This window comes from Zalophus californianus, chromosome X (genome assembly GCF_009762305.2).
Source record: "Zalophus californianus isolate mZalCal1 chromosome X, mZalCal1.pri.v2, whole genome shotgun sequence".
NCBI classification, from domain to species: Eukaryota; Metazoa; Chordata; class Mammalia; order Carnivora; family Otariidae; genus Zalophus; species Zalophus californianus.
In genome coordinates this window covers 68,053,870-68,075,704 of record NC_045612.1, presented here as the reverse complement: position 1 = coordinate 68,075,704, position 21,835 = coordinate 68,053,870, and the positions used below count along the sequence as shown (strand labels likewise).

Here is a 21,835-nt window from a genome sequence, read left to right as displayed (position 1 = left end):
AGTGAAGTGGGATGGGGGTATCCAAAATTGGTGAAGGGGAGAGAGATACCAGGCTTCTAGTTATGGAATGAATAAGTCATGGGCATAAAAGACACAGCCATAGAAAATATAGTCAATGATACTGTAATAGTGTTGTATGGTAACAGTCGGTAGCTACACTTGTGGTGAGCAGAGCTACACTTGTGAGCAGAGCATAACATATGGAGAGGTTGAATCACTTCGTTGAACACCTAAAATTAATGTAACATTATATGTCAACTATACTCAAAAATAATTTAAAAACAGATGATATCTCATGGCAGTAAGAATTATTAAAATGAAGAAGTGGTTTTAAAAGCTAGATTGGGTACAATAAAAATACTTCATAAAAATGCAGTGTTTTATTCTTCAACTAGGATTGTATGGTCTGCATTCTTTGAAAACAGTCATATGAAGGCAAAGTTGTTTCTGATGACTTTGGCTGTTAGATTGTACAAAACTTTCAGGTGAATAAAAAGTAGAAGACTCGATAAATTCATGACAAATGAATATATTTTTAAAATAATGTTTAGAAATAGATGTTCCAGGTGGTTCTGTTAAGATATTCAGACAGAGGCAGGGATACAAATGCAAATCTGAAGTTGTCTCTGGAACAGTCAGCTAATAGGATAGACATAGAAGAAGTATATTAATTTTACCCTCAACTAAATTACAATTTTAATAAACTGAAAACATGTAGGTAGAAAATAGAAGGCTTCAGAGTTTAGGGGCAGTGATAATCAAGAGGAAAGGGGTTAAATATTAATGTTTCCTATCTCATTTTCACTTATTTCTCCTAGTATTCCCCCTTTATTTTTTACATCTCACAGAGCCCTCAATCCTCAGTGTCTAGTAGTTTTGCCACACACAGACACTTGTGTTTCAGAAGCAATTTAAGATTTGCATTTCTGTTGCATCCTTCTGAACCATATTACTCTAATAAGTGCTTTCTAATTGTTTAGGGTAATTTATGTATGGTATGACAGTGGATTGCTAAGATAATGACAATTTTTGACTAATTAGTAACCCACATTCTTTAATGTTCCAAAGGCAAAACTTCTGCTTCCCTGTACAGCGAATTGCATTTTATTTTTATTGACATTCTTCTATACCACAACCAGGTTTATTTTAGAATGTGCCAACACTGTCAGGATCTCGGTCTGATAATATCCTAATCTGCAAAATTGATTTGAATACTTCAGTTAAGGTTAGAGGAAAATTTCTTTCCAAACCATAAACATATTCAATTACTTTTAAAAAATTTTCTTAAATTATGCTTTTTACAATCATAAATTCTCCACCCCATAAAGCTAGAAGTCCAAATACTGAAACATTAAACTACTGTGTGAGAATGAATATTCTAATATTCAAAGTGAAATTTAGTATTTAATGTTCCTGCATATCGTGAGAAAATTTGAAAAGTTTGTTTATAACATTAAGAAAATGCATGTCAATATGTTTACACATTTCCGTATAAATACATTTCTGTCAATATGGTTACAAAATTCTTTATATCAATAAAATTTCCTTTTGTTCATTTATGCTTTTTTCCTAGTAACCTCTATTCAAATAAGATTCTTGTATAAAGGGGGTCCCTGGGTGGCTCAGATGGTTAAGTATCTGCCTTTGGCTCAGGTCACGATCCCAGAGTCCTGGGATCGAGTCCCGCATCAGGCTCCCTGCTCAGTGGGGAGCTTGCTTCTCCCTCTGCCTCTCTCTGTCTCTTATGAATAAATAAATAAAATCTTTAAAAAAATTCTTGTATAAAGGTCTCCTCCATTATGCCCCCTTTTTTTAATCTAGAAAGAAATTAGTTGTCTTTTGTTTGTAGTATTTGAGTTTCTTTACACTGTGATGAAAATTTAAGCTGCTTGTAGCTGATGCCTTGGAATAAATGAAATGGGATTTTCAGCTGAGATGTTTGAGGTCTTTACCTAAGATAAAGTAAGTACTATTTTATAATTATATTTATAACTTACTTTATATTTTAATTGGAATAAAAGACTTTTTTTCTATTTTTTTGTTAGTCCTACCTCTATGGGCTGGGCTTCTCCCAAGTAATTCATGTTCTCCATTATTATTTAGTTGAGGTCAGCAATGACTATTCCAAACTTCAACTTTCAATGCTTTGTATTTTCAATGACTTATGCCTTCTTTTTGGCTAACTGGGAGGCTTTTCTTCATTCTGTCTGAAAAGGTCTTTTTGTGCAGATGGTGCACCTATTGAGGGAAACTTTACTTGGGACTTACTTAATGAGGGTCTCTTCAAATATTTCTCTGATGGTAATGTATAATTTAGGAGCAAGTGTACCACTGTGTTCTTTTCTCAGGATCACTGTATTCTTTTTTCAGGTGACATGCATCTGGAGAATAATAAACATAGTCTTCAGTGCAAGAAAAAAAATAAACTAGAGTTCTTATCACCCTTAGTCATATAAGATAAGTTCTTTCTTTTTCTTTTTACTTACCACAACAAAAGAGGGAAAGGCAAAATGTGAGGCTGAGCAGAGACCAAACACAATCAAGTGCCATTAGACTAGTCAGCTTTCTACCTAAAAGCCATTGCTGCTAATTTCCCAACTCATATCCATGTAGGAACATAAGAAATACTGAGCACAGGGATGGGGGCTGTTCAGTAGGTATGTTACAGAAGAGTCCACATAACACACATACCAACCAACCTGGGAGTGAATAAACTCTACTATAACCCTGTGAAATCAGATGTATAGAAACTTCCATTAAAGTGGTCTGAAATTTTAAGCTTTGCCAACACTGTTTAACAAAACTATAATATGCAAAAGAAACAACAATTTTATGCATATACTTTTAATAAAGGACATAGGAAGATAAAGCTTATTAGTATTTGTGGGTGTTTCTGTAGCAAGACACATGATTTTAAGAATACCATATACAATAACTTTGAGCAGATTGGTGGAAAAAAAAGATTTATAGCAAATTGGCAAGTTCAGCTTAACTGCTGAGGGCCCCAGTGCCTTCTTTTTCTGGCTCTCCAATACATTTCATATATTACCAAGACTAAGTACCAGCTTTCCTGCTGTGTCTCTCTGCTGATTTAGCCAGCAGGGTGACAGCAATTATTCCTTGAATGTGTCTTATTGTTTTTTTTTTTTTCCGCATTCAATGCCATTCCCTACTAAAAATCTGTTTCCTGATATACTGCATTCATTGTCCATTTTAACTCATTCTGCTAATGGCCACATACCAGCCTGCTACAAAGAACAAATTTAATAGTTTTAAACACTGTGCAGGACACAGCCCTAGCCCTTCTGGGGAAACAAACAGCTGTTGGTTGCATGCTATTAGGAGCCACCTGTTCATTATTATATTACATAACCCCTGCATTCAAAAGACTACAACTTAATATGGTACCTTACAGCTAAAGTTAAAGAAATGCAGATGTGCCATACCTCATAAGCCATTTCCTACTGATTGGATGGAATGCATAAATTTTCCATTTGTGAACACGGACTTGTGAAAGGGTTTAACAATCTTGTCTTTTGCACCAACTGGTACCATAGCTACTCTGGGAGTAGAGGTTTTAGAATGAATAAATGGAGTGTTCTTCACTTGCAGTGAGTGTTGGACTTTTTCTAAAAGAGGACAAAGAATTATTCCTTTAAAGTACTTGCTCCTGATGACCAAGCGGCCTACTTTGGGGGCAGTGTGTAGTGTACATATGTGTATGCACACATGTATGTAGATATATATGTGTGATGAGAAGTAAAAGGGATAGGCTTTGCATGACTGTTACATCCTATGAATTGGGGCCATGTTAAATTTCAGGTGCATGTCACAATAATGTACATTCAATATTCTTAAAACATACCTGCTTGGGATTGTGCTTAATCTCCATTAACCTCAATGACAATACTTTTGTGCAATTTGGCATAAACATGGGGAAGCACATTCTTTTCCCTGGCAAAGACAGCCCTGAGATTGGGCTCTATGGGTACTAAAGGAGATAATGGCACTGGCTGATGTCACACAGTGTGAAATAGATGTGTTACATGGGACCCGTGTGGGAAAGAGACACATGTTACATTTATGTCACATAGAAAATAAGAGTTGTTTAATTGCATACTTTTAGATTTTGGATGAATTGGAGCTTTTCTGAAATGTGATCCTGCCTGAATTAATCTCAATATTCTAAGTTGTTCCCCAATATTTCCAGTACTGGGAAGCCAAGTCAGTCTAATAGTGCACTGGACATGATAACTGAGGTCTGCTCCAGACAGCTATGTGCTTTTGAAAGCCACTTCATTTTTTTTTTTTTGCCTCAATTTTTCCAGATGTACCATGGGGAAAATGATTTCTATTCTAAGGACATTGTTGGAATGAACTGAATAACTTAAATAAAGTAATCTGAACTCTGCAAGAACAAGTCAGCAATGAGAGCATGGAAGTAAGAATGGAGCACACTGGTTTGCTTAGAAATACTGTTATGGTTCAAGTTTTCACTCCAGTCCTTCAATGAAAGACTTATAAGAGCACTAGGGAGTTACATAGCACCTTTCAGTTGTAGGATCCTAACAATGAGTGTTTTATTTTGCAAAAGGGGAATATGGGTACCAAAAATTGGGGAATGAGATCCCACAGAGGTTATTTGACAGGGCTCCAAGGAAAACAGGCAATGGAGCCAGATCAGGATACACTAATTATTAAATGAACCTCTCTGTCAATCAATAGTCAATCAATTGGGGCAGGATGCTTATGTACAGTAGTCAGTACTGAATTATGTATGGATAGGGGTATTATCAGAGTCTATAAACTAGTGTAATAAAGGTGCTGAGATAGGAATAGGGTTTATTTCTCCAAGCCCCCACTTGAAACTCTGATTTATTTGGCCTTTTGAAGATGGTGTAAGTCTGTAAGACATGAAACAATCAGCTTTGCATTATAGCTCTCCCGGGCTTTATCCTTCCAGTGCTTCCCTGTAGTTTTCTGACACTGTCTTTTATAACCTGATTTATTTCAGTGCCAAGTGCTGATACACTCTATGCATCAAAGAATTTATTGATTCCTTCCTGACTTTGAATCATAGTTAGAAGCTACCCTGCCTAAACCCTTGGCAAAAAATGATAGATGAGAAAGGGAAAGATTTCTTTGAGGCCCACTGGCTGTGGAGTTAAGTAATGGCCCTATTTTTTAGAGAAAGGTGCTTTACTATATGAATAAAAGGCAAGGTTTGTCCATCATAAGACCATGTGAATTCCTAAATAAGCTTTCAAGAAAAACCTAAACAAGAGAGTGTTTTGGAGAGAGAGGGAGGAAGGGGAAAAATCTTCCCAACTGAACATACACGATTTCATTTGTGAAACCCGGTGTGTATAGTCTTCTATGTTGCTTCTTAGCATCTTAGTTTGAGAAACAGTCCCTGGCCCTAATAGATTTTGTCATGTCTAGTTATTTTCTCAAATGAAATGCTGGCACAATCCATTTAATTTATGCTAAAAGTCTCACCTGGCCCCAAATCACCTAGAGGATCCAAATAAACAAGTTTTTTGTTTTTTAAGTAGCTGAATTGCTCACTTTCTCAGCTCCACTGGAACCTGAACACCAAATAGTTTGTGGTAGGCAAATTTTCTTTTACTAAGAAAGGTTTTAGGGGGGATGACTTAGTAAACCTAATGTCCTTCTAGGAGTTCAACTCCTTGACATCTGTAAGATGCCTCTAACTCTCAATAATTTCTGTAAGAGTTGGGACTTCTATTGCTGGCAGCTGGGCACTAGGACAGTGGCTGAGAAATGAAAATCATCACTGCTCTTAGGTATTATTATTATAAAGACTCAGCATTAGTGTTCATACTCATTGATTCAGGCACTAGGACTAAAAGAAAGGCTGATTATAAATAAATGGGGAAATGAATGTAAACTGTCTTAATGGCTGAACTACCACTGAAGCTAGAAAGAAGAAAAGAAAAAGAAAGTATTGGCATATTACTATTAGGTTATCATTATCTATACACTAAACCCTGCTGTGAAAACATAGCTTGAGTGCTAATCCTTAGGCCAATTTCAACTTTGAAACTTTACCATATGAACAGTATTGTAATTAAACCTGAAAATGACCCTTAAGCTCCTTAACAAAACCTATGGTGCATAACTTAGGGTTATGGTTTTTCTATCATCATAAGAACAATTAATATAGGTAAAAATAAAGCTAGGTAGCAGAGAAAATAATAAAAGTGGAGAATTTTACTACAGCCTGACATTAAAAGTCTTTAAAACACCAATACTTAATGTTTAATAAAGTGGAAATCTGATCTGATCTTCTCTATTAGTTGTGGTGCTTTCAGGAACATCACACATTTATGACAGAGAACAGGCTTTGTATTGTTCAATTTCCAATTTGAGGACCTCGATTATGGTGTGTTGATTATGCCTCTTGACTTTTAAATATCTGATATAGGGATGGTGTTGACAGCCGAGCAAGTATTTAAATTGCTATTTAGGGAGAAAAGCAGGATTGAATAAAAACCTTGGATTTTTTTAACCTTGATTTTCACAACACCACAGCAGAATTTTGTGTAAATATGCTGCATATATGCGTGCTTATAAATGCACAGGCACACAAGCAGCAGTCTGATTTCCCTTAATACCACAAAGACCCTATAAATATAATTAACAATCTTTCTAGGGGAGTTAGAGACTCCATGGAAGTTTTTTTAATTCCTCTATACCTGAGAAGAGGAATAAAAAGAGCCCCTGGAAAGGTATATATGTTACATTTAGGTTTTTACAGATTGGGAGGTAAAATGAAGAAAGAGAGGAAGACTGGCTTGAATTAATTGCTACCAGATTGATGAGTTCAGTTAGTAAATTAAATAACTTGTAAAGTCCTGAAACATCTATCTGCACAGCAAGTATTTAATGGAATGCTTTTAAATTGTGAAGCTTTCAATCCACCATGGTGACTTATTTTGAAGATTAAAATGGTTCCCAACATTGAACTCTGTAAGCCTCATGGGAGATGGAGGGTCCTGGGAATGAAAAAAAGAAATTCACAGGTGAGCTGAACCACTGTAAATATCCACACAGTAACATCCATTGACAATAATATGCAACCATTAAAATGATGTTTATGAAGAGTATGTATCAGCGCTGAAAAATACTAAGTGAAAAGAGCAGGATGAAAAATTATATATACAATGTTATAATTATTTTTAACCCAGAAATTGTATCTGGAACAAAAAACTGAGGAAATATACTAAATTGTTCAAAGTGATCAGTTCACAGGTAATTTTTTTTATTTTCTTTACATTCTACTTGTATTTTCCACATTTTCTCAAGTAAATATATAATTGATAGCACAAAACATTTATTTTTGAAATTCACAAGAAAATAACATGAGCTTTGAAAGTGGGTAATTGTGAATTTGAATTCTAAGCTTTGCTACTTGTTATCTCTGTGACTCTGGACAAATAACATCAATGGACCTTAGTTTCTTCATCTGTAAACTAAGCACAATAAAATCTACCTGAAACAACATCTGGCATATAGTAGGCACTGAAGTAGCTGTTATTAGTATAAGCTTTTTGGAAAACAATTCAGCCATATAGTTTAAGAGTTTTTCAAATTAAGTTCATACCAGTAATTTTGCTTCTAGGATTCTATTCTAAGAAAATAATTATAAATGAGAAAAAAGATTAATATCCAATGACATTGATGGCCTTATTCATAATAGTGAAAAACTGAATAAAATCTTAATGTTGGAAAGAAGGAAATTGATTAAATAAACAACAATACCTTAATATAATGGGAAATTACTATTGGCGTTCAGAAAAAATACAGAATTCAAAACTGAACACAATATGATCTCAATGTTTAAAAAATATATTCATAGAAAATATTGGAAGGGATACAACAAAATGTTAACATGAGTTATCTTTAGGTGGTGGAATTATAGGTGATTTTAATTTTCTTCACGTTTTCTTCTCCTTTTTGTTATGTTTAATATACCTTTAAAATTAATTCTAGTGTGTTGATTATAAAAGCAATTCATATTCATCATAGAATAATTGAAAAATATAGAAAGGAATAAAGAAAAATAATGACCTATAATCTCAGAGACTGTCTTTCATTCTCCCTCCTTCTCATCATTCATTCAACAAATATTTATTGAATACTTACCATGTGCCAGGCACTGTCTTAGGGACTGGCAGTAAAATGTGAACAAGACATAGTCCCTGCCCTCAAGGAGCTTACAATTTAGTGCGGGAGACAGACAAGTAAATAAAGTATTATAACACAGAATAAAAGTGTTCTCATGTTATTACGGTAGCATCCAGAAGGGACATAGAGCTCAGCTATGTAGGTCAGTCAGTGATGTACCCTGAGTAAATGATGTGGAAGCTGAAACCTGGAAAATATACAGCCAGATGAAGGAGACTGGAATGGAGGAGGTGAGATGCTGCTGAGAAAGCGTCCCAATCACGGAAAACAGCAGGGGTGTGTTTGAGGGACTGAAAGCAGTAGAGTGTGGGTCAACCATAGGGTGTAGGGATAAAACTAGTGGAGAGGAAGCTTCAGAGTTGAGAATCATGGGAGATGAAACTGGAGACATGAGCAGGGGCCAGACCAGATCATGAAAGGACCTATAAACCATGTTAAGGAGTTCAGACTATGCTGAGGCCGATGAAAGTCATTACACAGATTTGAGTTTTTAACATCATTCTAGTTGCCATAAGGAGAATGGATTGGACGAGGGGCAAGATTGGAGGCAGGGAAACCAGTTAAGAGGCTACTACAGCAATACAGGGGACACATGATCTGGGGTCATGGTCATCAGTATAAAAAAAAGTACACAGCTTCCAGAGATATTTAGGAAACACAATTAACACACCTTGGTGATTAATTGGATGTGGGTGGAAGATGAAGGAGTGGGAACAAAACAGGAAATAGGTTTTTGGATGGGTGAAGTTGAAAGGCACTTGGTTATTCAGGTCTGGAGTTCAGGAAAGTCCTGGGTTGGAGAAACATATTTAGTAAGTTGTCAGTGTGTGTGTGTGTATGTGTGAGTGTGTGTGTATATATATGTATATATGTGTATATATAATATGTATATTGTGTGTATACATATACACACATAATTATATATTATATATAATTATATATTTCATATATATTATATATACACACATTCTTTAGCCAAGGAATGGATAGATTTCCTAAGGAATGACTAGATTAATGTGATGGTCAGGAAAAAACCTAGCAAAGTTTGGGAAGATATTATTTCAATAAGACCTCCCTGATGATAGGGGGGAAGGAAAGAAATTGTAGGAAGTTTGAGAGAAGCATGACAGAATTTTAAAAAATTTTTGCTTTATTGTTTAATTTTTAAATTTAAATGCATATAATCTTGTAACCACCATCTCAGATAGAATACAGCTGTTATCTTCATATACTAATTTTGTATGAACACTGGTTTTCATTATTCTAGGGGAAATATTCAAGAACGGGATTACTGTGTCATATGGTAAATGTATATTTAACTTTATAAGAAACTTTATAACAAACTGCCAAACAGTTTTCCAGAGTACCTGAGCTATTGTGCATTCCTACCAGAAATGTAGGAGAATTCCAATTATTCTTCATCCTTCTCAACACTTGGAATTTTCACTATTTTTTTTTAAATTTACCCATTCCAGTATGAGTGTAAAGGATTCTCCTTGCGGTTTTAATTTGCATTTTCCTAATGGCTAGTGATGTTGTGCATCTTTTCTTGTGCTTATTTCCACTTTTTTGGTGAAGTGTCCATTCAAACCTTTTGCACATTTTTTATTATGGTGTTTCTTTTCTTATTTCTGAGCTTTTAGAGCACTTTACATATAGTCTGGATACAAGTCCTTTATTAGATACATATTTTGTAAATATTTTCTCCCCATCAGTGGCTTGTCTTTTTGTTTTCCTAACAGCATTCTTTTGAGAAAACATTTTAAATTTTGTTCAAGTCTAAATTGTAAATTTTTTCTTTTATGTATTTTACTTTTGATGTCATATCTAAGAACTTTGCCTAAGTCAAAGTGACAAAGGTTTTCTCCTACATTTTAAGAGTTTTATAGTCTTATATTTTACATATAGGTATATGATCCATTTTGAATTCATTTTTTTATGTTGTGAAGTGCACATGTTGCAGTGATGTCCAGTTGTTCTAGCACCCTTTGTTGAAAAGACTGTATTTTCTCCAGTGAATTACCATTACATCTTTGTGTAAAAATCAACAGACCATCTTTATGTGGGTCTATTTCTGTATTTTACTTTTTATTCTGTTCCACTGGTTTATGGGTCTATCCTTTTGCCAATAACACACTGTCTTGACTACTGTGGAATTATAGTATGTCTTAAAATTGGACAGATTTTGTGTTCTGACTTTAATTTTCTTTTTAAGATTTTTTTTGGCTACTGTAGTTCCCTCGCTTTTCCATATAAATTTTAGAATCAGCTTGTCTATATCTACAAAAATCCTGCTACAATTTTAATTGGGATTGCATTAAAACTGTCTACCAATCTGGGGAACACTGAAATCCTAACTCTATTGAGTCTTCTGACTCATGAACATAGTTTGTTTATTTATTTAGGGCTTCTTTGGTCTTTTTCATAGTGTTCTGTAGGTTTCAGTATACAGATCTTATATATGATTTGTTAGGTTTATATCTGGCTATTTAATTGCGGGAGTTATTATAGGTGGTACTGTGTTTTTTAATTTTGCTTTCCAAATTGTGCATTGCTGGTGTATAGAAACACAACAGATGTTTGTGTGTATTGATCTTATGTGTTGTGAACTAGCTAAACTCATTAGTTCTAAGAGTTTTTGTAGATTCTTTGAATTGTCTATGTAGACAATCATGTCATCTGCAAATCAGGATAGTTTTTTTCTTTACCAGAGTGCCTTTATATCTTTTTCTAGCACTACTGCATGTGTTAGGACTTTCATTATGATAACGGATAGGAGTGATATGAGAAACTGTATGAAGTTGTGGTTAATAGAGGAAAGAACACTGGTAAGGAGGTAAGTAGTAAAGATATTTCAAGCCAGTTTAGGCCAGAGATCACAAATGTGTAATCTCAGTTGTGTTTTTTTGTAAAAAGTTCCAATCAGTATTTATAATCAGTTGTGTTATTTTTGTAGTAGTTCTCAGCAGCCTGAGTATAGGAATGGAGAAGGCAGATGGACTGAATCTGGAATTTTTTTTCTGGCTGAGGCAATGGAGTTAGGGCAATATAAGTATTGGCAAGAAATGCCACTTGCAACAACATGGATAGACCTAGAATGTATGATGCTAAGTGAAATAAGTCAGTCAGAGAAAGACAAATACCATACGATTTCACTCATATATGGAATTTAAGAAACAAAACAGATGAACAAAGAAAAAGATGAACAAAAAAAACCCCTACTCTTAAATACAGAAAACCAACAAGAGGTTGCCAGAGGGAAGGTTGTGGGGGAGAGGTGAAATACATAGAGTACAAGGGTACGACTTATCTTGATGAGCATTGAGTAATGTATACAATTGAACCATATTGTAATATAACACTGTACTTTAATTATACTTCAAAAAATATATTGGCAAGAGAGAAGTTGAAGGCTTTCTCCAGTCAGTTAGATAGAGAAGGGAGTAACCATGTAAAAATTTAATTCTTACTTATGTTTTTATTATATTTCTTTTCAGTGTTTTTCTACATATAAATATATTTTAATACTTAAAAGTTTTAAATTAAAATTTAAAATGTAATTTTATAATGCAAGGTTCATCCATGTTGGAACATGTATTCCTTGGGTTGCCAAATAGCATTCCATTGTATGGATATGCCACATTTTATTTATCTATTTATCAGCAGATACATGTTAGGGTTGTTTCCACATTTTGGCCATTATGAATAATGCTGCTGTGAACATTCATGTAGAAGTTTTTGTGTAGACATATGTTTTCATTTTTCTCCATTATATACAAGGACTGGAATTTCTGGGTCATACAGTATTTCTATGTTTAACATTTTGAAAGACTATCAAACTGTTTTCCAAAGTCACTGAACCATTTTACACTCCAATCAGCAATGTATGAGGTTTCTGATTTTTCCATATCATTGTCAACACTTATTATCATCTGTCTTTTGGATCCTAGTGGATCCAAAAGATACCACCTAAATGGTATCTTGTGGTTTTGATTTGCGTTCTTCTAATGGCTAATAATGTTAAGCATCTTTTCACGTGCTTATCAATCATTTACACATGGAGAATTATCTATTCAAATCCTTTGTCATTTTTTTAAAAATTGGCTTTTTTTATTATAGAATTGTAAAAGTTTATTATTCTGCATATAAGTCTCTTATTGGATATTTGATTTGCAAATATTTTCTCATCAAAGGCCACATATATAATTCCATGGGATCATGAATTATGTGGAATGTCCATAATAGACAAACCTATAGACAGAGAGGTAGATTAGTGGTTACCAAGAAGTGGGAATGGAGGAATGAGGAGTGACTGCTTAAGAGTATGGAGTTTCTAAATATTCTAAATTAATTGTGATGATGGTTGCACAACTCTGTGACTATCCTAAAAACCACTGAATTGTACATTTTAAGTGGTCAAATCATATGGCATTGTGAATTATATCACAATAAAGCTGATAAAAATGTACTTTTAAAATTAAACTGCATTCATACAGCTTTTTAACATAACCATTAATTATTCTTCAAAGTAGTTACTTTTAATGGTGCAAACTATTTCATCATAATAATGGAGTAATTTATTTTACCATTCCTCTATTGTTAGATATTTAGTTTTGTTTCTACTTTTCTGGTATTATGATAAGTTGATAATGAATAGTTGTGCAGATCTCTGATTATATCATTAAAATACATTCCTAAAATTTGATTATCAAATAAAATTGTATGAACATTTTATGGTTTTTATGTTATTAAGTTGCCATAAAAATGATGTATAAATTTAAACTTACATCAGCAGTATATAAGATACCTGTTTCAACGTGTCCTTATCAATACTAAGTACTATAATTTATAAAAATTGGTTGCTTTAGTAGACATAAATTGATATTTTGGGTTATTTTATTTGCATTTCTTTCTAATGAAGTTGAATAATTTATATATTTATTTTTCATTTTAACTTTCATTTGTTGATTGCCCATTTTCTAATGGTTGTATTTTTTTCCTTTCTGATTTGCAAGATTTTTGTAAATTAAGGATGTTAAATTTTGTGTATTATGTATTTTGCAAATGTTTCTACAAGTTTGTTTTTTCATTTTGAAGGAAATGTTTAGAATCAGTGCTTTTTGTGTAAAAATTAGGGCAAAATATCTTTACCTATAAAAATTTGAAGCAAAATTTAAAAATATGTTAGCATTTGTTAATTTTAAGTTGTAAATAAATGGGAATTTAATTTAAAAATTTTTGGGAGATGGAGTGTTATGTACATGAATTCTATGTAAGGTCTACAGAAAGGGAAACACATTATAAGGGCTATTAGTCAAGTTTATAAATTAAATATAGAATTTCTGCTTATGTGAATAATATGAGGGTGAAGAATTTAACATCTTGTTCACCAGAGCAAGAACTTACTTCTTTTTGAGTCTGCTTCCAAGACTGCCTCTTAGCACTCTAGGTGCCTCCCTCAGAATACTGACCTGAGAGATGCAGGAAATGTGTAAACTGCTATGTTTCTGTTTCCACGGTGAGAGATGATGAAGCTTCTGGATAATCTGTAGGTTGAAAAGTGAAGGTGATCAAATGACCCTTTCTCTTGTATGGGTGGGTATTCATTCACTGGTATATTTCCTTTTTGTTCAATCCCTGTAGACAGCAGATATCTGCAGATCTCTAAAGACTGGTGTGCTATACCAAAGCATTTGTAATCAGTTGAGATATTCACATTCCAAGAGTAGTCAGGTTGATGTACTATAAAATAAGATTATTTTATTTATAAGCATATCTGATCTTTAATACTGGCAGGTATTAGATAGCTGTGATGACAAGTCAACATCATCTGGCTTTGATGGGATGCTTTGGGTCTTGCTACTCACAAAATTACCCTATCTCATGCTTTTTGATTGGACATAATTGAAATAGCTATTAAAGTACTTTGGTGTTGCTGTGTTTCAAAAAGGAATGAGGGATCTAGAATGTAAGAGGCTTTGGAATTAACAGGCAACATCATTTATGGCACAAATGTTTTTGTTTCCAATCTGAGCATTTTGGGGAAGTAAAGTATACTCTGAATCAGCTTCCTTAATGTACAGATAATCACTTTCTTTATACTCTTTGCATAATAATGTACTTGGCAGTTTGAGATTTAAAAAATAGTTGCTGGGGGAAAGGAAAGTGGCGGTGGAATAGGGGGACCCTAGGCAAGTCTTGTTCCATGAACACAATGAGATAACTAACAAATCATTCTAAATAGCCCAGAAGTAGAACTGAAGACTGACAGAACAAACTCCACAACTAAAGGGAGAGAAGAGGTCACATTGAAAAAGGTAGGAAGTGGGGAGACAAGGTTTGGGGGGAAACAGATCACAGGTGCTGCAGAGGGGAGGGAGCCATGGTCATGGAGAAGGGCAAGAGAGAGAGAAGCACACGGGGGAATGTACAAGAATGTTTCCCCAAAGCCACTGGCTTGGAAAAGGGGAGGAGCTGAATTTCATGAGTTCTTACAAACAGGAGCGTTTAAAGCCTTGAGTTTTAAAGGTCAGCAAGCTTGGCTGGGACAGAGCCTGGAGGGCACTTTGCTGCTCCTTACAGAAAAGGCAGGCAAACAATGCAGGGGCAGAGGGTGTGGAAACAATGATCTGAAGAACACCTGGGGCACATAGAAGGGAGATTATTCATTCTTCTCAGAGCACCTCCCTGAAAGCCAACATCCACAGAGATGCCTCTCCAGGACAAAGGAGCTGGCCTGTACCATTTTCCTCCCCTGCCCATCAGCATTAATACAGAGCCACCTGCGGGAAACACAGCAGTGCCAACACTGGCTGTCTAACTTGCTTACACCAAGCACCACACCCCTGCACACTGGTAGGACTGCCCTTCTCAGTCATACTTGCCTCAGTCCCAGTGCGGTGAGGCCCTCCCCAAGAAGACCAGCACAAACCCCTGCCCAGACCATGTCTCCCAACCAGAGAGTTCTTCAGGGTCTCAGTTCTGGTGGAGGTGGTGTCAGACCTCATTTCTCAAGAAGACCAGAGCACACCTAGTTAAAACTCACCTCATTCAGGACAGGAACCAAACACTGCCCACTGGAGGTAAGGAGAGCCTCTGCAGATGATTGGCCTGAAGGATAGAGAAGCCTAAACACAACAGCAGAGTACACGAAGCACACATCAGAGACAATCCCTGAAGGCCTGGGCCCTGGGCACTATATGACCCCTTTGTCTTAAGGCCATTACATTCAGGAGTAGGAGATATAACTGGCTTTTCTAACACAGAGATGAAGGTAGAGACTTAGACAAAACACAAAGATGGAGGAATTAATCTTAAATGAAAGAACAAGATAAGGCCATGGCTAGAGATGTAAGCAAAACAGATATAAGTAACATGCCTGATGGAAAATTTGAAGCAACAATCATATGAATACTCACTAGGCTTGAGAAAAGAATGGAAGATATCAGGGAATCCCTTACCACAGAGATAAAAGTGTTAAAAAACAATCAATCAGAAAAGAAGAATGCAATAAATAAGATTGGAAATAGGCTCGATGCAATGAACAGTAGGCTGCAAGAGGCAGAGGAATGAATCAGTGACCTGGAAGACAAAAGAATGAAAAGTAATGAAGGTGAACAAAAGAGAAAGAAGAATTATACAACACAAGAATAGACTTAGGGGACTCAGTGACTTTATCAAACACAATAACATTCATATTATAGGAGTCCCAGAAGAAGAAGAGAGAGAAAAGGGGGCAGAAAATTTATTTGAAGAGATAATAGCTGATAATGTATCTAACCTGGGGAAGGAACCAGATATCCAGATCCAGAAGGCACACAAAATTCCCATCAAAATCAACAAAAGCAGGCCAACACCAAGACATTTCATAATTACATTTGCAAAATATGGTGATAAAGAAAAAAATCTTAAAAGCTACAAGATAAAAGAAGTCCTTAACTTATAAGGGAAAAACCATAAGGCTAGCTGGGGATGGCTCAACAGAAACTTGGCAAGAGACAAGAAAGTGGCATGATATATTAAAAGTGCTGAATGGGAGAAATTGGCAGCCAAGAATACTCTATCCAGGAAGGCTATCATTCAGAATAGAAGGAGAGATAAGAGTTTCCCAGAAGAACAAACACTAAAGGAGTTCATGACCACAAAACCAGCCCTGCAAGAAATATTAAGGGGGACTCTTTGAGTGGAGAGAAAAAAAACAAAAGTGACAAAGACAAAAAAGGAGGGGTGCCTGGGTGGCGCAGTAAGTTGAGCATCTGACTCTTAGTTTTGGCTCAGGTCGTGATCTCAGTGTTGTGAGATGGAGCCCTGTGTTGGGCTCCATGCTCAGCGGGGTTTGCTTAAGATTCCTCCTCTGTCCCTCCCCTCCATGCTCTCTCTAAAGTAAATAAATAAATCTTTAAAAAAAATAAGGATCAGAGAAAATTTCTAGACAATGATAAAACAAGTGATAAACTGGCATTAAATACATATCTATCAATAATTACTCTGAATGCAAATGCATTAAACACTCCAATCAAAACACATAGGGTGTCAGATGGATAAAAAACAAGACTTATCTATTTGCTGGCTACAAGAGACTCACTTTAGACCTAAAGACACCTGCAGATTAAAAGTGAGGAGATGGAGAAAAATTTATGTCACAAATGGATGTCAAAAGAAAGCTGGAGAGAAATACTTTTTAAAAAGATTTATTTATTTTAGAGAGACAGAGGTGGGGGAGGGACAGAGGGAAAGAATCTCAAGTAGACTCCTCACTGAGCATGGAGTCTGACACAAGGCTAGATTTTATGACCCTGAGATCATGACCCAAGCCAAAATCAAGAGTCAGATGCTTAACTGACTAAGCCACCCAGGTGCCTCGAGAGAAGTACTTATGTCACACAAACTAGACTTTATTTTTTTCAAGGTTTATATATTTATTTTAGAGAGAGCATGAGTGGGGAGGGGGTTGGAAGGGCCAGAGGGAGAAGGAGAGAGAGAATCCCAAGCAGACTCTCCACTGAGCGAAGACCTGATGTGGAGCTTGACCTCAGGACTGTGAATCATGACCTGAGCTGAAATCAAGAGTCAGATGCTTAACTGACTGAGCCACCCAGGTGCCACCAGACAAACTAGACTTTAAAACAAAGACTGTAACAAAAGATGAAGAAGGGCCCTTTATAATCATAAAGGGGACAATCCAACAGGAAGATCCAAAAATTGTATGTATTTATGCACCCAACATGGGAGCACCCAAATGTATAAAATAGTCAATAACAAACATAAAGAAACTCATTGATAATAATACAATAATATTAGGGGACTTTAACATCCCACTATCAATGGACAGATTATCTATACAGAAAATAAACCAGGAAACAATGGTTTTGAATGACACACTGGACCAGATGGACTTAACATATATATTCACAACATTCCATCCTAAAACAACAGCATACACATTCTTTTCAAGTGCATATGGGCACACCAGCATAGACAACATACTAGGTCACAAATCTGGCCTCAAAAAATACAAAGAGATTGAAGTGAAAGCATGCAATCTTACTGACCACAATGCTATGAAAGTAGAAGTCAATCACAAGAAAAAATTTGGAAAGACCACTAATACATGGAGGTTAAACAACATGCTACTAAACAATGAATGGGTCAATGTGGAAATTAAAGAGGAAATTAAAAAATACATGGAAACAAATGAAAATGAAAACATGACAGTCCAAAACCTTTGAGAGGTGATCACAAGCAATTGCAAGAGGGATGTGTATACCAATAAAGGCCTAATTCAAGAAGCAAGAAAAATCTCAAATCAACAACCTAACCTTACACCTAAAGGAGCTAGAGAAAGAACAACAAATGAAGCCTAAAGCCAGCAGAAGGAAGGAAATAACAAAGATTAGAGCACTAATAAATGATATAGAAACTAAGAAAATAATAGAACAGATCAATGAAACCAGGAGGTAGTTCTTTGAAAACATTAATAAAATTGACAACCCTCTCCGACTTACCAAATAAAAGAGAAAGGACCCAAATAAATAAAATCACAAATGAGAGAGGACAAGAAACAACCAGCACCACAGAAATCCAAATAATTATGAGAATATTATGAAAAAATTATGCCAACAAACTGGGCAATCTGGAAGAAATGGATATATTCCTAGAAACATATAAATTACCAAAACTGAAACAGGAAGAAATAGAAAACTTGAACACACCAATAACGAGTAAAGAAATTGAATCAGTAATAAAAAAAAAATCTCCCAACAAACAAAAGTCCAGGGCCAGATGGCTTCCCAGGGGAATTCTAGCAAACATTTAAAGAAGAGTTAATACCTATTCTTCTCAAACTAAGAAAAAAAAAAAAAAAAAAAGAAATGGGAGGAAAACTTCCAAACTCATTCTATGAGGCCAGCATTACCCTGATACCAAAACCAGAGGGAGAAACCACTGAAAAAAAGAACTACAGGCCAATATCCCTGATGAACATGGAGGCAAAAATTGTCAATGAAATACTAGTAAACCAAACCCAACAATACTTTAAAAAAATAATTTACAATTATCAATTTGGATTTACTCCTGGGTTGCAAGGATGGTTCAATATTTGCAAATCAATCAATGTGATGCACCACAATAAATGAAAGGATAAGAATCATATGATCATTTGAATAGATGCATAAAATGCATTTGACAAAGTTCAACATCCATTCATGATAACAAGCCTCAACAAAGTAGGTTTAGAAGGAACACACCTCAACATAATAAAGGCCATATATTGAAAAACCCACAGTTAACATCATACTCAAGGCGGAAAAACAGAGCTTTACTTCTGTGGAAGGGAACAAGACAGGGATGTCCACTCTCACCTCTGTAATTTAACATAGTACTGGAAGTCCAAGCCACAGCAATCGACAACAAAAAGAAATAAAAGGCATCCAAATCAGCAAGGAAGAAGTAAAATATTCACTATTTACAGATGATATAATACTTTGTATAGAAAACCTGAAAGACTCTACCAAAAAAAAAGAAAAACCTGCTAGAACTGATACACAAATTTAGTAAAGTCACAGGATACAAAATCAACATACAGAAATATATTGCATTTCCATACACCAATAATGAAGCAGCAGAAAGAGAAAACAAGGAATCAATCCCATTTACAACTGCAGCCAAACCCATAGGATACCTAGGAATGAACCTAACCAAAGAGGTGAAAGACCTGCACTCTGATAACTAGAAAATACCTTTGAAAGAAATTGAAGATGACACAAAGAAATAGACATCCCATGCTCATGGACTGGAAGAACAAATATTCTTAAAATGTCTATACTACCCAAATCAATCTATGCATTTAATGCAATCCTTATCACAATGCCACCAGCATTTTTCATAGAGCTAGAACAAACAATTGTAAAATTTGTATGGAACCACAAAGACCCTGAATAGCCACAGAAATCTAAAAAGAAAAGCAAAGCTGGAGGTATCACAATTCTGTACTTCAAGTTATATTACAAAGCTGTAGTGATCCAAACAGTATGGTACTGACACAAAATAGACACATAGATCAATGGAACAGAAGAGAAAACCCAGAAATGAGCCCACAACTATATGGTCAATTAATCTCTGACACAGCATGAAAGAATATCCAATGGAAAAAAGACAGTGTTTCAACAAATGATGTTGGGAAAACTGGACAGCGACATACAAAAGAATGAAATTGGACCACTTTTTTACACCAAACATAAAAATAAATTCAAAATGGATTAAAGGCCTAAATATGAGATCTGAAACTGTAAAAATCCTAGAAGAGAATACAGGCAGTATCCTCTTTGACATTGGCTGTAGCAACTTCTTTCTGGATATGTCTCCTGAGGCAAGGGAAATGAAAGAAAACAAACAAACAAACAAAAAAACCTATTGGGACTTCATCAAAATAAGCTTCTGCACAATGAAGGCAACAGTCAACAAAACTAAAAGGCAACTTATGGAATGGGAGAAGATATTTGCAAAATGACATATCTGATAAAGGATTAATATTCAAAATATACAAAGAACTTATAAAATACAATACCCAGAAACAAAGAATCAAGTTAAAAATGGGCAGAAGGTATGAGCAGATATTTTTCTATCTTGAAGATATTGATAGATACTGTTCAATCATGAAGACATCCAGTTGGCCAATCGACACATAAAAAGATGGTCAATATCACTGATCATCAGGGAAATGCAAATCAAAATGACAATGAGATATCACCTCACACCTGTCAGAATGGCTAAAATCCATAACACAAGAAACAGCTAGTGTTGGCAAAGGTGTGGAGGTGGAGAAAGGGGAACCCTCTTGCACTGCTGGTGGGAATGCAAACTGCTGCAGCCACTCTGGAAAATAGTATGCAGGTTCTTCAAAAAGTTAAAAATAGAAATACCCTACAATCCAATTGCACTCCTAGGTATTTACTCAAAGAATACAAAAAATAGGAATTCAAAGGGATACATGTACCTGATGTTTATAGCAGCATAATCTACAATAGCTAAATTATGGAAACAGCCCAAGGGTCCATCAATAGATGGAGAAAGAAGATGGGGTGTGTGTGTGTGTACAATGGAATATTACTCAGCCATAAAAAAGAATTAAATCTTGCCATTTGCAACAACCTGGATGGAGCTAGAGAGTATTATGATAAGCAAAATAAGTTTGTCAGAGAAAGAGAAATACCGTATGATTTCACTCATATGTGGAATTTAAGAAAGAAAACAAACGAGCAAAGGGGGGAAAAAAAAGAGAGAGAGGCAAACCAAGAAATAGGTACTTAAGTAGAGAGAGGAAACTGATGGTTACCAGAATGCAGGTGGGTGGGAGAATGGGTTAAATAGGTGATGAGGACTAAGGAGTGCACTTGTTATGAGCACAGGGTGATGTACAGAATTGTTGAATCACTATTGCTGTTGAATCACTGAAACTAATATTACACTGTATGTTCACTACCTGGAATTTAACCAAAAACTTTAAATGAATGAATGAATGAATGAATAAATGAATAAATAAATAAACAAATAAATAAAAAGTTGGGAGCGGTTGTCCCTTACAGTTTCTGGTTAGTATATTCTTATTGAAATCATTGTGCCACTCAGAGTACTTCCATAACTGTGAGGTCTAGATCCCAGAGTATAGATGCCAGTCAGTATGGGCTACCCTTGCCACAGGAAGCTGGAAAACTTTCATGCCACTATGTTAGCCACGCAGATTCCAGATCATGGTTCCATGGTGGGCACAACATTCTGTCTTATCTGGAATCTCAGGCTTAGGGTGTTCTTGCCCTAAGTCTGAACAGAAAGCAGCTGTATTGACCCAGCTCTTCAGTGAAGGATATATAGAAAATAACTCATGTTTGTCAAAATCTCAAAGAGAAAATGAGGCAGTAAGTGCTTAAGCATACATCTCATCTCACCCATACATTTCTACCAAGAAGGTGATTGATAAAGTGTGAAAGGCAATCTGGAAGTGCAATGTGATATTTGTCTTTCTGCTCCTTGCTAAGGTTGGGTGTCTCAGAATTTGGTAGGTATGGTTTGGCAATGCACCTTTTCAGAAACTTAGTATTCTGCTAAATGGGTTTCTTTAGCGTTTTTA

General features: G+C 35.4%; 1 protein-coding gene across 3 annotated transcripts in view; it reads right to left on the bottom strand.

The window, feature by feature from the left end:
• Positions 1-3,137: 3,137 nt before the first annotated feature.
• ZDHHC15 (zinc finger DHHC-type palmitoyltransferase 15) overlaps positions 3,138-21,835 on the bottom strand; it is a 152,246-nt gene continuing 133,548 nt past the window's right edge. For all 3 annotated transcript variants that reach the window (XR_003522533.1, XR_003522534.1, XM_027607767.1), the window contains 2 exons: positions 13,683-13,757; positions 3,138-7,019 (listed from right to left, as the gene is read on the bottom strand). Coding sequence is in view for 1 of the 3 variants with exons in the window: in XM_027607767.1 (XP_027463568.1) it covers positions 13,711-13,757 (47 nt within the window). In the remaining 2 variants the exon portion in view is untranslated. The remainder of the gene's footprint in view (positions 7,020-13,682; positions 13,758-21,835) is intronic.